Source organism: Eubalaena glacialis, chromosome 3 (genome assembly GCF_028564815.1).
Source record: "Eubalaena glacialis isolate mEubGla1 chromosome 3, mEubGla1.1.hap2.+ XY, whole genome shotgun sequence".
NCBI classification, from domain to species: domain Eukaryota; kingdom Metazoa; phylum Chordata; class Mammalia; order Artiodactyla; family Balaenidae; genus Eubalaena; species Eubalaena glacialis.
Window position 1 is genome coordinate 130,407,286 of NC_083718.1, and position 16,322 is coordinate 130,423,607.

Here is a 16,322-nt window from a genome sequence, read left to right on the forward strand (position 1 = left end):
ACTGAGAAGGATCTTGAATAATCAAATAATCCTGTCAACCCTCAGCTATGTTTTTATCCAAATTCTGTTCTAGATCTGCATCAACCCAATGGGACTGTCAAACTGAATCCCTGTTGCAAGTTTAAACCATGATGGGATGGAGAGGTCTCAGTGAAGAAAGTAATACAGGATTAGAATTCCCTGGCCCATCTTTATATATATATATATATATATATATATATATATATATATGAGATCCTCAGTCAAACAATCCAGTTAGCTCTTACATCTTCATGACAAGAAGAAACTAGCCATCTGAGATATTATAAACAAAGTTTGTGGTACTACAATCAAAAGGGGAGACAGGTCCTTAGAAATATTTAATTCAGTAAAGAAACTTGGGCATTCAAGAATATTAAGTAGTGAAAATATTCCTTAAGAAAAATAATGACAATAATATCTAATGCATTTTCTCATTTAAACCCTATAAAGTAAGTATTATTATTGCCATCTTGCAAATTAGGAAACTGGTATTTAAACAAATGGCCCAAGGACACAGGTAAGCTGTAACACAGCTGGTATTTGAACTCGGCATGGTCTGGTTCCGTAGCCTGCAATCTCAATTGGTTCATCCTGTGGCCTTCGAATAGGGTGGTAACCCACACCAACACAGATTCCCGGAACTGTTCATGCTGCAAGTCAAAAGAAGACTAACATCATTGGAAGAGTTGCTTCCTCACAAGGCTGACAAGGAGGATTTTGAGACAGAAAATATTAAGCAAGGCAAGAAAATTTATAATTTTCTGCATCTCTTTTTCTAGGCCAAATTAAAGGTAGAGCTATTGAAATTCAATCAATGGAAAAATATCTACCTATTAAGATTGTTCCTCATTTATTAGCTAGCAATTCTGGCTCTGGGCCCCGAGTCAGGCTGCTCTCTATTATAAACTCCAGGATCTGAAGAACATAACAACATAAATGAATCTCAGCAAGCAAAGATTGAAAATGATGAACTGAGAATTGCACAGATAACCACAAGGTGACATTAATATCATTATTGAAAGGTTAGCTGCTTAGGAAATTGACATGGTGCCAAGAGGGGCACTCACAGTGCCTCCCAAGAAATGAGAGCAGAGAAGAAACAAGACCGAACAGAGAAAAGCCTTTGTTGACATTCTCAAAAGCTGACTCTATACAGGCCATATCCCCAAAGGATGGAAAATGGCAATGTGAGGAACCAGCAACACTAGAAAATTGCAGGCCAGCAAGTTCACTGCCAGTCATAGGGAAGCACTGGAAAGGTTTTGGCGGGTCAAAAGGTGCATCCCTTCGCCTCCAAGCTCCACCCTGGGGTGACAGAAGGTAACCCTGCCACAGGGAAAGCACTCCTGTCTCTGGCTCTGGGAATTCCCAGGGTATGGCCGTGTTGTACTGAAGAAAGAGGCAGCAGACTGAACCACTTCACCACAAAAAGCATGGGTGTAAGAAAGTCTAAGGCCAGGTTCCAGTGCGGACTAGTAGCATTTTTATGTCAAATCAAAGGTGAATTTTGGTATCACAGAATTCCTGTTTTTGGCCAAACCCTGACTTTCTATGTTCCCTTTACACACAGATACATTTATTTTGTACACACACATAATCTTGTGTACGGTGTCAAATGGCATAGTGTGGCTTAGAATCCACCTCTAAGATGTGAGATTCAGGGATGTGTCTAACTGGGAGGATTGAGGCAAAGATTCTGACGGAAGTTACAGCGAAAGATGGCAGGTTTGACCAGGTCTGTGTTAGCAATATGATAGTGTGGGCAGAATGAAGGAGCTATCCTCTGATTTAAATATACCTGTTTTAATTTAAAGGGAGTATGTGTCTAAGGGAATTTACTTAATGAGGTGTCAAGTAGGGGCACTATTTTTAGAATTAGTGGATGCAGCCAAAATTAAACCAGACATTCTAATGGAGGCAGCTGAGAGACGAAGAACATTTTAACTGGGCCTGGGAGGAAACTTTAGCTATTTCCACAGGAGTACAAAGAAAGCACAACTCAGGACTAAGGGACATTATAGGATAGAGTAAGGAGGGGGGACTGCTATTTTGGTTCAGGATGAGGAACCAAAATGAAATGTATTGAGAATGTTTGGGACACATCTGGCCCTCTGGGAACTGTGGGAATCAGGTTAGAGGGCAGGGGTGGATCTACTATCAGAGAAGAGGAGGATGAGCTGGACAGTGAATTTCTATTTAAATACCAGGTAGGAACTTGAGAGTCAGAGGGAACTGTCTGCTTCATCTGGAGCTTCAGGGAGCTGAGGACAGACAGACTGACTTTAAGCATGTCAGAAATGGGAATGGAAAATGTGACTGAATATCGACACCTGAGTGGAGCTTGCAAATAGGATTTTTAAAAAATTACTTAATTTTATTTTTGGCTGTGTTGGGTCTTCGTTGCCGCGCACGGGCTTTCTCTAGTAGCGGCAAGCGGGGGCTACTCTCCCTTGCGGTACGTGGGCTTCTCTTGTTGCGGAGCACGGGTTCTAGGCACGCAGGCTTCAGTAGTTGTGGCATACGGGCTCAGTAGTTGTGGCTCGCGGGCTCTAGAGCTCAGGCTCAGTAGTTGTGGTGCACGGGCTTAGTTGCTCCGCGGCATGTGGGATCTTCCCGGACCAGGGCTCAAACGTGTCCCCTGCATTGGCAGGTGGATTCTTAACCACTGCGCCACCAGGGAAGCCTTGCAAATAGGATTAATTTGTAGAATTAAATGTCTGAGGAACCCTTTCAGATGGATATGGTATAATAAGGTTCTATAAGTAGAGTGATCAGAGTCTGTGTTTTAATTTTCACTTTTAAAGAAAAATGTGTATATGTGTTTTCATTGACATAGAGCAAATGGAACTGTGAGATGTTTTTGAATTTATATAGCCTATTTCATACTATTATATCTTATTACAGTAGATGTTTTTTACTCTTGAACCATGTTTAGGTTCAGGGACACATGTCCCCACATTCCCAAAGCTATTCTCATGTTTTTAATGTAACAAAAAAAGTGAATGAGAATTATTTCAAAATTAATTTATATATAATATGCTTTACTGAGTAGCTTACACCACATCTCCCAATTAGTGGTATTAGTTTATACATTGTGAAAATGTGTTTATAAACTAAAAATATTTAGTATGCAGTTGACATTATGTTTGTGCAACTAATTCAGGCAAATCTAGATCACCCTTCTACCCAAACCCTAGTACCTGTTATCACTAGTGCAAATAAGGCGAATGTAACCCAGACTGCTGGCTGCCTACCAAAACTCATTTCCTCTTCTGGGCACACAGCTGGACTACATTTCCCAGTACTCCTTGCAGTCAGGCATGGCTATTTGAGCTCTAGCCAATGAGATGTGACTGAAAGTGACATATGCCACTCTAATGCCTGGCCCACAAAGCATTTCATGCACGTCTCACATATTCTTGTCCCATTTATGCTCACTTGAATAGAGATGATCCCCAAGGAGACCCTAGATGCAACATGCTGAAAATGGGTCCTGAACAACTTCATGGGTAAGGGACCACCACAACCACCTGTTAATTCACACAATCAAGACACAAACTTCTATTGTTTTTGAACCATTATACATTTTGAGGTCTGTTATTGCAGCAGATAACTGAGCCAAACAAATCCAAATTTCATCTTGGAAAGCTGTATAGCTTAGTTTTTTTCCCTCATTACTCATAGTAGTAATGAAATTGACACAGATTGAAACTGATTACTTAAAATTTTTTTTTTTAATTTTGAAAATCTGAAGTCATCTTACAGTTTTGGATATAGACATTTCATAATTAGGCACCCCTTAAGCCCTCAGGCCCTAAGCCCCAAGGCATCCCTTGTACGTAATGAATTAACTTCTCTATGAATCCCAAATGGTAACAGCTAGTCTCATCCTTGGGAGAATTGAGAAAAATCTCTCTCAAATCATTTTCCATAGGGCTTAATTTCTTCAGAACTGCAGATGAGAAAGAATGGAAGCATTACAAAAACATGAAAATGTGCATGCTTATATGTGCATTGATGTATGATATTCACATATACATTTATGTGAGTCTTTCTCTATATATGCGTGTATTGATTTACTATACATAGGTCTATATTCTTCCAGGGTTTTATAGCCTTGAATACTCGTATGAACTGCGTGCACTTCAGTTGTCTAATATTGAAACTTTTACTTCTGTTTGGCTGCTTATGAAGATTCTACACTCCTGGGAACTTTTCTAATATTAAGTATGAATTATAAATTAGATGCTCAAGAATGCTTTAGTATACATAGCACAACTCCCATGGAAACTGCTGGATCTTGGAACCTACTCTGTGCCATAGGTATCATGAGCATGTGGATCTGTCTTATGCGCTAGTTATTGAGTGAATGAATGAATGATTATATTGTATTTAAGGCAATGATTCACAAAACATTTGGAATTACATTGTGACTTGATTTCCAAGTATTCCCACTCCACCCTGGAAGAAGAGAAGGATGAGATTGTATAGCAAATGGTTAAGAGGAGTAATTGGTATTAGACTAGAAGGTAGTTCCCAATGCTGCCTGTATATTGGAATCACCTGTATTGCTCTCTAAAAATATGACACCTGGGCCCCAACTCTGAGATTCTGATTTAAGTCGTATCAGGGTTTTCTTAAAGTTTTCCTAGAGATTCTAATGTGTAGCCAAATGTGAAAACCACTCCAACTAGAACAATGTTTTCTCTCCTTGCTTGATTATAAGAATTAGCTGGTAATCTTGTTTAAAAATATAGATTCTCAGGTCCAATTTAGGACATTCTCAATCTGTGCCTTTCAGGAAGGAGTTTTTGATTTTTTTTTTAAATGAGGGCCCCCAGATGATTCTTATGACTGGGAAATAATACTTAGGATCTAAGCTCTGCTGGAGAGGGGCTACGGTCTGTCATCCTCAGCTGTTCCTCCAGGCATAGCGTAGACTCTGGCTCATATCAACCATTCAAATATTTTATATTAATTAATTAATTCACTTAATTTTAAAGTGGAAATAAATGAAAAAAACGGACAAAATTAAAAATGTCACTTGTGACTGGTTTTATACTAGAGATTTACAAAAGTAGAGTTGTGAAGAATTTCATGAGTTTCAAGGGTTCTCTTTTAAGACTTACTATAAATATTGCAATGTAATCAATTAATTGGCCTGCATTCAAGTATTCAGAATTCTTTGCAGGATGGTATTTGCCAGTGAATGCTAAATTCCTTCTGTATAATCACTTATTAGAAAAGTCACAAGCGAAAGGAATAGCTGAGAGCGAACTGTATAATCTATGTGAATCAAGGAATACAATTTTACCTAATAGTTAGGTAACAGAAAAACAATTAATAATTTGTTAATTTGTACTTGATTGCTGTTTTTTAAAAAAATGCAGGGTTTTTATATTTTGTATTCAACTGAAAGGCAAACACATACATCAACTTAAAAGAATTATTAAAATTTTTAATCAATTTTTTCTTTAATACCTTCTGAAATCTTCACTAAGTTAGTTAAATCCACCTTCAAAATTAAAATTCTTTTAGCCTTTACTAGCATTGTCATTTAAAATTATCTGTCATTTGTCATCAGCAAGTTGGCTGTTTTTCAATTATCACTAATTATTTTCCTTTATAGTCACTCAAATAAGCTGACACTCAAAAACAGCCCTCAGATCTAGACCTGGACCCCCAATTAATTAGTTGTGTTATATAAAAATAAATATCTGTATGGATGAGAATACTGTGGAGTGTTTTTCCATCCACATTCTTGACCTATAAAGGAACAAGTGAGGGATTAATCACAATAACAACTGGCATTTGTATAGTGCTTCACAGTTTACAGGATGCTTTCATATATATCTCTCTTGGGAGTGCCATGGCCACTCTGCTGGAAACATCACTGTTTCATTGATTACAGTGCTGATATATTATTTATTTAAATACAGAAAAGACCATTTATTTGATGTTTGCAGTGATGTTTGGTTTCAACATCAAAAAATTTGGAAAATGCACTTTACCAAGAAAACACAGATAGCTGCTAGTATTAAGTAAAAAACATTGAAATGTTTAGCTGTAAACCATGTTTTGTAAGCTCCAGTGCCACAAAATGAGCATATAAATTGGACCAGGTATAACCTGGTAAGTTGGTAGGTGGTGGGGTCTATGACAAATTGAAAAGTACCTTCCTGCCTAAAGCTACACATTTAAAAATATTTAAACATTATGGGCCAAAGAAGACATATCCGTATGACTCATATGCAACTTCTGCTCCGTACTAGCAGAACATGGGGTGTAGAAGAAGAAATAAAGCAGAAACACAGAAGCACAAGGAGACGGTATGAGAAATGGTTTGGGTCACAGGAATTACGCCTATAGGACTGAAGTGCAAAGAGCAAGGTTGATCAACATGGCTGATGCTCATCCAATATCACCCAGCCTCCTCCTATCTCTCTGTACTGACTTGGTTTTGCTGTTGTGGTTGCGTCAGCATAATATAGCTATAAGCGTGTGGCTGTGGGCTTAATATCTTTAGTCAGTTTCCTTACAGTAAAATGGACATAGTAATAACTGTATTATAGGATTGCTGTGAAATTAAATGAGAGCATACATAATAAGGGCTTAGCAGAGGTTTTTCACATTGTAAGCACTGAATAAATTCTCATCATCATCATTGGAAAGAACCACTTCCTTAAGCATTCCTTGATTTATATGGTAAGAAACTTATAAGGGAAAAGGCAAAGTGTTTTCCTTTCACTCAAATAAATTAACAACCACAAAACCAAAGATAGAAGTGTCGCCTCTCTGTGGGCTGATCTGTAAGCTCAAACAACTTCTTTCTTTTAGAACTATAAAATGTATTGGGCAAGTTAGACTCTATCTACAAGGAGTCATACTTGTACCAACTAGGCCATTGCTTTCTGAAATGACAATCATCGAAATGCCTCAAGAATTTGGTTCAGTTAAAAATGCACTGACTGAACACCTCTGTGTAAGACACTATGTTTAGTTTTGGAAATCTGAGATGAAGAGAGCAGGATTGCTGTTCCTGAGGCCCTGACCTGCCCAGAAAAGTTGGGGAGAGAAACATGGAAACAGGTCATTTCAATACAAATGTAATGCCTGAGTTCCTCCCTCTATTATGTACATCTTTCCCTCTACCTCTTTCAATGGGAGGGACTTTCTAAGCATTGTGCAAATACAAGGATTAGTACGCTATGAAAAGACTGAGGAAAGATACATGCCTATCCTTCAAAGTCTAATTTTAGCTCTACATCCTCCAGGAAGCTTTCCATTCTACCTTGATCTTTAATTTACTCAAAATCCTTTGAAAATTGCTGATTAATCATTTTGGCCCTTAATCATTTTCCACCTTAAATGGCAATTAATTTGCTTCCTGGGCATATGTTTTATGTACCTAACCAGATTGTAGTAATAAACCCTGAGGAGAAGGACTTAGACTCTTGGGCAGTACACATGCTACATTTGCATTAAACTGAAAAACTGAATGTTTTATTGCTACCAGATTAAAGAGCAGTAGAAAATAGTCCACAAATAATAAACGCAAGAATTTGGTACTCTATTATATTGAAGGCACCCATGAAATAGTGTTTCATAAGAATCGAAGACTTTTGCCACAATTTAAGTATTTAGGTTAGATTAGAGACAGAAAAAATGGTAAATATAACCTTATATCTGTTACATAATGCATGTTCTATTTTCACTTTTAATCAACAACATTTATATTTTTGGTCCTGCTTTATAAGCTGGTGGCAACAACTGACACTTACTCACAGGGCAACAGAACACACTTTCAGTTGCCCCACAAGTGAAGCGTTGCAGCAAGAGAAAACTTTCAGTGAGCACATTTGTTTCAATGACACATGCAAAGATGGTTGGGATAACGAAACAATACTCCTAAAACTCACAGATCACCAGTTTGAATTATGCTAATTTATCACCTAAATCTGTTTCCTGAACATTGTTACTGACACCCAAAGAAAAAATATGTTTATTAACATAAATATTTTTAAAAGAGAGGTAAAGAAAATAACAGGGAAGAAATGACTTTTATTTGAAAACTAGTAAACAGTTATAAATAGAGTCCTATATATGTTTACTTCCAATATCTAAGATTCAACCACTCTTCATATCTAATTTATTTTATCTCTCCTATCTGTCTCTTCCTTTCATTTCCTCTGCCATTAGTGAACTTCTGCTTTTCATTACTTATCTAGATCACTGCAACAACTGCTTCACTAGTTTCCCTTCAAAAGATGCTGAATTAATCTTTCCATACTACAGTCCCAAATTAGTGACTCCTTGCTCTAACATCCTCAGTGCCTCCTTCTTGCTTACAGAACAAAGTCTAAACTACCTTACTCTAGCATTCACTAATTTCTGTGCTCTTGTTTCAGTTTATTTTTCTTTCCCAAGAGTCCTCTTCATACATTAAATACACTACCTACATTTGTACATTTCATCTACTGAAGTGAAACTATTCAGTGCTCCTATACATGCCTTTAACTTTCTAATCTCTTTTTTTTTTTTCATGTCTTCCCTAAGCCTAGGATATTCTTCCAAATTCTAACCATCCTTTATGGCCAAGCCTGAAGGTCACTTATTCCATAAAGTTGTTCTAAATTTCTCACAAGTAATTAATATTCTTCTTTCTGAAATTTTATAGAAAATATTTCACTATTTCCTTAAGAGAACTTGTTATTTTTATACCTAGAGCATATTTAGGTATTTTTCTCCTCTACTAGAGTAGGAAAGCTCCTTGAGAATGGAGTCTATGGAAGTTTCACTTGGCTCTACTGTGCCAAGTATAAAGGCTTTGAACATAGCAGATACCCAAATAGCTACTGAACAAATGACTGGAGTAATTAATGAATATTTAGCAGTTTTAGAACTGTGGGCTTTGTATAAAGGATCATATATGGGATCTACTTGAACCTTACTGGCAACCACGAAATGAAAGTTATTGATTTTGAATAATCCGGCTTGTTTCATAAACCAGTGGTTTATCAGATTGGTGGTTTTCCAGATATTCTCCTTAGCACATTTGAGATTCCAGAGAGACAGCCCAAGGATCTCCCTCTTTGGCAGTGAGAAATGGTAAATGAACAGAATTCTCCACTGCATACTCTGCCTTCAACTAAAGCTGCTCCTTTTGTGTATCGGCCTTTCTCTAAGACTTTGCTTAGAGAAAGCGTTCACTATTTAAAAAAAAAAAAGAAAACCCTTGGGGTTCCACCACCAAAACATTCTAGTTCTATATTTGTTTCAAGTCTCCATTCCACATGAAAACACCTTCACATGATAACTAGGTAAATGAGCTTCTGTGTTTTGGCTGAGTTTATAATTTTAAGAAAAATAACAAAATGTTAGCACAAAAGTAGCATTTCAGATAATTTTATAACAGGTCCTACTATAATACCTGACTTTGTATGAGACATGACATTCTATAATGGTCATTGATCTCAATCCTTGATCTGACTTTACTGGCCTGAGAACTAGCTAGCTGGTGAATCTTACAGATCATAGTCTTTCTGCATATTTTTCACAGATTTGAAAGGTCCCTGAGAGGCAGTTTTACAGCTTTCTATTTCTGTAAAAGACAATGACAAACCTTTCTATCCCCTAGGCTTGTGGTAGCCTGTCCCCTTACCCACAGAGTAGAAAACTGTGTTCTGCAATAAATCTAAAATGTATCTTCACTGAAATCTGTCTTAGACTCCTAGTGAGTTACACAATTCCAAGTTCATTATTTAGAGGGAAAAAATACCTGTTTAAGTCACGGTGTATAATTGGCTGTGTCAAGTTGTGAAGGTACTCCATACCTTTGGCAACATCTACTGCAATAATTAATTTAGACTGCAAGTCAAGAATCCTAGAATTTAAAAATAGATTTAATGAGGATGAAATGGTCAAAGCCAATACCATACCTTTCTAAAAGAAATCAGTAGTGTGTGTGATTTGTTATTCTGTATAATTTCAGCCATTTTTGCTTGATTGAACATTAAGCTAAAAATTCTACAAATTTGGAAAAATAGCTTTTCTACATCTGATAATGCTTAATTATAGATCAATTCAGATACCAACCCCTCTTATTTAAACAGTCAACTTGATTTTATAATCTTTGTAATTTTATACTTAATTTCTTTGTAATAACATAAAAATGGAATCTAATCACTGAGTAAAAACCACATTCTAATTATCGTATGCATAGATCTAGGAAGTGAATTCAAGTTAGACTTGTGCAAGACTATTCTTTCTTAAAACTTTAAAAAATAAATACTGTGACCCCTGGTAATTATTTTATTCTGATCTTAGACATATCTGCTTTACTGGTATGTCAAATTTAGCCTAATTATTATAAGCTTCAGTTGCTAATTTAAATTCCTTGAATTTGTTATCTTAAACTGAATTCCTGTTAAGAAAGCACAGAAATCTTTCTAGTCATTAAAACACAATTATTGGGCATAAATTATTAGCCATCTTTAAAATGTCACATTTCCTAGCGCTCAGAGATATCAGAAGGTAAAATCTCACCTAAGCAGAAAGCGTATGAGGTATTGCAACTGTAATTCCAATGACATGTAAAATGATAAGTCAGAGACCATACCTCTTCTGTTCATGAAGGAGGGAGAATAGAGAACCCCCTGATATGTACTGAGTGACGATGGCAAACTGGCTGGGATCATTCAAGCAAGCACCCACAAACTGAATGACACAGGGATGATTGAGCCGGCAGAGAATGGACACCTCTCGGCAAAACATATCCACATCTGACTTGGAGCAGTAGGTGTTGGCTCGATAACTGGAAATGACAGCAACAGGAAGTCTTCAGTCAACAGATGAATCAAAACAAGGGGCTAGCCATGCACATGCTTCTCAGAGTTTACTGCTCTACTTGGATGCTAAATTTTCTCATTTGCTTGCTTACCGCTTTATAGCCACTATTTTATTTCTGCATCGTCCTTTATACACTTTCCCAAAAGAACCTAAAATTGTTTAAGAGAAACAAGTAAACACATATTATTAAACTGAGCTCATTAAACTAAAACATACTAGTATTTTCTTAGGTTACCTGAGCCGATAATCTCATGGAACTCAATTTCTGAGAGCTGAAGATGGAAATGTGAAGGCAATCCAGCCCTTAGAAGGAGAACATCTGCCTTCTCTGCAAACAGGAATTATTATTTTATTTTTTAAGATAAAAAGCACACATGTGGATGCTTACACACACATGCACATGTATACTTAATCAAAAACATCATACCCTAGTAACATTTAATTTTCCAACTGTAATTGACTACTTGGAGATACTAAAACCTTATCACAAATGATCTCTATTCCCCTACATTAAAAGCCCGTTAGTTCTGTCTCTGTTACCCGATCTTTGTTATCGGAGCTAAGGGTTTATTCCTGATTTGGTCAACCACTAGCTTGTCTGTATGATGTGGCAACTCTGGAGTACAGTCCATATCACATCATGATATAAAGAGTCTTATCTGGTCAATCCCTGCAACCTGTCACAAAAAGCTTAGTCAAATATCCATAAATTAAACCTTCAAGAGATGCCAATTAGGAAGTAAGCATATGAATTATTCAGAAGAAACATTCAAAACCAAAAATTATTTTTAAAAACTTCAAATTCTAAATAAATATAAATGTACAGTTGAATATTTTTTACTTTCCTGATTCAATGGTATTAATTTCTGTGTATAGCATACATTCAAAAAAGTTCCCAAAGTATTACTTATTTGGGATCTTTTGAAAAATAATTTATTTTTCAATTTTTTTCCCTATGACAAACCTTTTCCCCATTCTCCTTAAAGATATTAATATTTATAATTTATATTTCATTAAAAATACAAATGTCTATGTGAATTTGATCTTCTTTTAATATTCATATGGAATTTTCACCATTATACCTTCATGAACTAAGAGGGCATATGCAAAATAACATAGCAGATGAGGTTAATTATGGAAAGAATGGTCTGTTAATAATATTGTTTATGCTTGCAAAATAGTCATTTGTAATATATGAAACAAAATAGAAAGTTATCATATTTGAGGCAATAGTTATTGTTAGTAATAAAATATAACAACGGTCCCATATTAAAATACCTTTTGTCATGCTTTTAATCTTCCCCAAAGGGGATGGAACAGACACATAGGAGCCATCTAGAAATCAAATTATAGAGTTAAAGGTAGCAAACATTTTTTTTCCATAAAAGCTAAACACTATAAAAAGTAGCACTTGACAAAAGAAATTTGCTAAGAACACCAAGTGAGACTACAACTTAAGTCTAGGTTTTTCTCTAGATACTGAAACCGTACAGCAAGTGTTTATTTAGAGAGTACATAAAATGATTAAAAATAAAAATCCAAGGTCTAGCAGACTCCAGTGGATTTAATTGTGTCTGCATATGAGTATTCTCTGTCCTGTCTTAATAGATTACTGAAATGGAAAATGACTGCTCTCAGCTTACTCAGGCCTTCCCAGTCATGCACCAGCCTCATAAACATCCAGTCTAGGGAATGTAAAACTTGGAGGAACTGCAGATTGGTGAGTTAGAAAGTAGCCTAAGTGGGTGCTTCTTTATTTTCAGCCTCACCCAGACATAAATCTTCTTAAAATAAAGCTAATCTGACATGCCCTCCTCCCTAACCCCAGAATGTTGGTAATAGAAACACAGGTTTACCTTTAGGCACAATATTGCACTAACAATGAAAAATTAACAAGAAAGGGGGTACCTCCTCCAGGCTGAGAATATTCATTACAGGGCAATTCATCCTGAGGTCTCTTATAATGTTTCAGGAGTGTGACAATTGCATCATGTCCTTTATGAAAAGACAAAGAAGGACAAAGGGTCTTAATTCTTGTTTGATTTATTCAGCTCACCACCTAATTGAAAAATAACCAAGGTAGCTTGAAACAAGATTAATCTTAAGAGGTAATACATTGCAATAGGAATTTAGTGCTTTCATTCATTCATTCAAACTCTACTATCATTTTGTAATGTATAACAGTATCGAATCACTAAGTTGTACACCTGAAACTAATATAATATTGTAAGTCAAGTACACTTCAATTAACAAAAAAAGACTGATATATGTGATGTGCTATTTTAGGCACTATGTTGGGTGCGGGGGATGCAATGAACAAGGCAACTATGGTCCTACCCTCAGAAAGTTTAGTGTAATTGAACAAATAATAAAAATGATGAGAATTTCTAAATGAGTACATATCAAGTGCTATGGGAGTATATAATAAGAGCACGATTAAAAGGGTGAAAAGCACATTTGGTAACCAGGAAGGAGAGATGTATTTGCTGTGACTGAACATTACATTTGGCTGGCAACTGCAGTATAACAGGGCATTAAGATAATTTGCATAGGTTTTTGTGGCAGGAGACAGCTGGCTGCCTACCAATATTTGTAGTTCCCATTCACAGAGTGATTTTGTCACTGGGAATGGCTGCCCACCCAGGGACAACAACTCCGTATCCCCCTTGCAGCCAATTGTGGCCTTGTGACAAATTCCCATCAAGTAAATAAAAGCAAAAGTGAAATCACTTCCAGGCCTGGACTTTAAGAAATAAGTGAGTCTTCTCTCCTCTCCCTAGCTGCTGGTTGGATGCAGAAGGCTCTGAGGCCATACGGGAGGGGAGAAAGCCATCCACTGACCAGAAATGCCCACCCTGGACTGTTACATGACTGAGAAATAAATTTCTATTACATAACACCACCAAAATTGGGGAGTTTGTTAATTGTTCTAGGGACTTATAATTGTGAAAATGCTAAATAAGATATAAAAATAAAAATGCTAAATGCTCCTCTGAGTAGAAACAATTTTCAATAGAACAACACTTTGATACTATCTTATGCTTTAACTGTGAAAATAATCTACTGTAGCTAATTTATACAAGAAGAAAACAAAGTCAACCTTAAAGACCCTGCCAAGAAACTTGTGAAATGCAGCAGAACTCACTGTAAAAAGGGCAAAATTTAGAAACTGAAAAAGTATAAGTGCTTATCCACCACGAAGGGTTCATAGTTAACACTGGTTTGAATACACCTAGCTAATGTATAGAGTATATGCTGTGAGTTGTGCCTGCTTTCAAAAAAGAATTAAAATTAATAGAGCATGCAGGATCATAGGATGAAATGATTAAGATGTTTATCAGCACTAAAAGCTTTTTCAAATGTAACATTCCAAGTCCAGATTCCTCAAGAAAAAAAAAAAAAAGAATTGTGACTATGATTGTTAAAACTTGTAGCAAAACTTAAATCTACGGAGTTAACAACTAGTGTCCATTTTCTTTTCATCCATAGCTTTCTATTCATGACTGGCAGATCTATGATTTTCTCAAATCATAGACACAGGTTATGATGAAATAATGGGGAACCAGTCCCATCAATACTCTTTCTCTGGACTCTCATGTGCTCACAATCAGGGAAACCTCAAAACATGAAAGACATAAGCCAACAGGTAAATTTCTAAAGGAAGAGCCTACTCGTCAGAAGGAAGAGAGAATGTAAAGAGCCCCAAATGGGAGAAAGCATGACATGTTCAGAAAATGAAAGATGGCCAGTGTGGCTGGAGCATCGCAAGCAAGGATGAGTGGTACCAGGCTTGGCTGGAGAAGTCGGTGAGTGCACATCATGTGGAGTAGTGCTTCTCAGATTTTATCGTGTGTATGAGAATCGCCTGGAGTGCATGTTAAACTACAGATTCCTGAGCCCTACTCTCAGAGATTCTGATTGAAAAGGTCTGTAGTGGGACCTGAGAGTTGCTTTTCTAACAAAGTCCCAGGTGATGCTGATCAGCAGTCCACACTCTGATATTATTGATGTGGAGCTTTATAGCTTTATAGGTTAGGATAAGGAGTTTGTATTTTAATGCAGATGAGATGGGGGACTACCAGAGGATTTTAATTAATTGAAGGACATGGTTTGTCTTTTTACTTTTCAAACATATCCTTGTTTACAGATTACAACTGATGATGCATCTTCATAAAGCTGCTGTAAAGACTAAGTGAGATTATATATGTAATATGCCTAACAGTTCTAACACATAAATATGCCTTTTGGAGCTTTTCACTGCTTTCTTGCTTCACTATTTTGCCTCAAGAATTGTAAACGAACTTGGAAACTCATTTTTGCAACTTCAGATAAATTTTCTAAATACCAATATATTCAATTTCTGTTGCTGCCATTGTTAATTACCACAAATCTAGCAGTCTAAACAATTCAACTTTGTTATCTTATAGTCCTGAAGGTCAGATTCCAACACGGTTCTCACTGAGCTAAAATCAAGGTGTTGGCAGGGCTGCATTCCTCCTAGAGGAACATCAGTTTCCTTGCCTTTTCCAGCTTCGAGAGGCCACCAACATTTCTTGGCTTGAGGCCCCCTTTCTATATCTTCAAAGCCATCAGCGGCTGGCCTGAGTCCTTCTCACATCGTATCACTCTGGCTTCTGTTTCTGCTTCCATATTTAAGGACCCCTGTCATTACATTGGGCCCACCTGGAAAATCCAGGATATTCTCTCTCTCAAAGTCAGCTAGTCATCAGCCTTAATTCCAGCTGCAATCCTAATTCCCTTTGCTATTTGCCATGTAAGGCAGCATACTCAGAGGTTCCAGGGAATAGGACCTGGGCATCTTTGGGGGCCATTGCTCTGCCTACCACCTTTAGTTGTGATGAAAATCAAATCTCAGTGTGGTTTGTTTGCATGTTGGTACAGCTTTTCTTTCTTCCCCATTGCTAATGGCCATTTGAGCCTCAGGATAAATTAGCACCACCACCAAGAATTTCCTCTGGAATTAAAACACCTCTTCATCTGTCCCCTTGCTAGATTCTTAGGTTCTTAGGTTTTATCTGCTCCTATCCACACTGTCTGCTCCTACTTTAACAGGACCTGTGGTGCTTTTGGAGTTTTTATTTTACTTAATTTGATCTTTAAGTGTTTGGGACCAAGAAAAACAAATCAAAAACAAGTTTTTTTTCTTATTTCTGTTTTTCCTAGGACAGGCTCCTTTGGGAAAAGAAAACAACCCAAACCACAAGCATTTACCCAAGTACAACAAAGCTTAATTCACAGAGCCCACCTCCTCACCTGTCTCAGCCCCTCTGTTGGACTGACTGTGGCTGACAGCCGAGAGGGCCTCCTGCTTTCCCTAGTGAAGCAGAAAGCCACATCTTGAATCCTGAAGGCCTGTGTGAGTCAGTGATCACACCCTCGATGTTACCTTTCATCTCAACAGCTCTCTTGGCTCCATTTGCTCTGAGCAGTTT

At 37.0% G+C, this 16,322-nt stretch overlaps 1 protein-coding gene across 1 annotated transcript in view; it reads right to left on the reverse strand.

The window, feature by feature from the left end:
* TNNI3K (TNNI3 interacting kinase) overlaps positions 1 to 16,322 on the reverse strand; it is a 286,650-nt gene that overhangs the window by 165,587 nt on the left and 104,741 nt on the right. Inside the window, exons 12-17 of the mRNA XM_061186445.1 lie at positions 12,778 to 12,864; positions 12,148 to 12,204; positions 11,105 to 11,197; positions 10,961 to 11,018; positions 10,640 to 10,834; positions 9,800 to 9,904 (exon numbers count right to left, since the gene is read on the reverse strand). Coding sequence (XP_061042428.1) covers positions 9,800 to 9,904; positions 10,640 to 10,834; positions 10,961 to 11,018; positions 11,105 to 11,197; positions 12,148 to 12,204; positions 12,778 to 12,864 — 595 coding nt within the window. The remainder of the gene's footprint in view (positions 1 to 9,799; positions 9,905 to 10,639; positions 10,835 to 10,960; positions 11,019 to 11,104; positions 11,198 to 12,147; positions 12,205 to 12,777; positions 12,865 to 16,322) is intronic.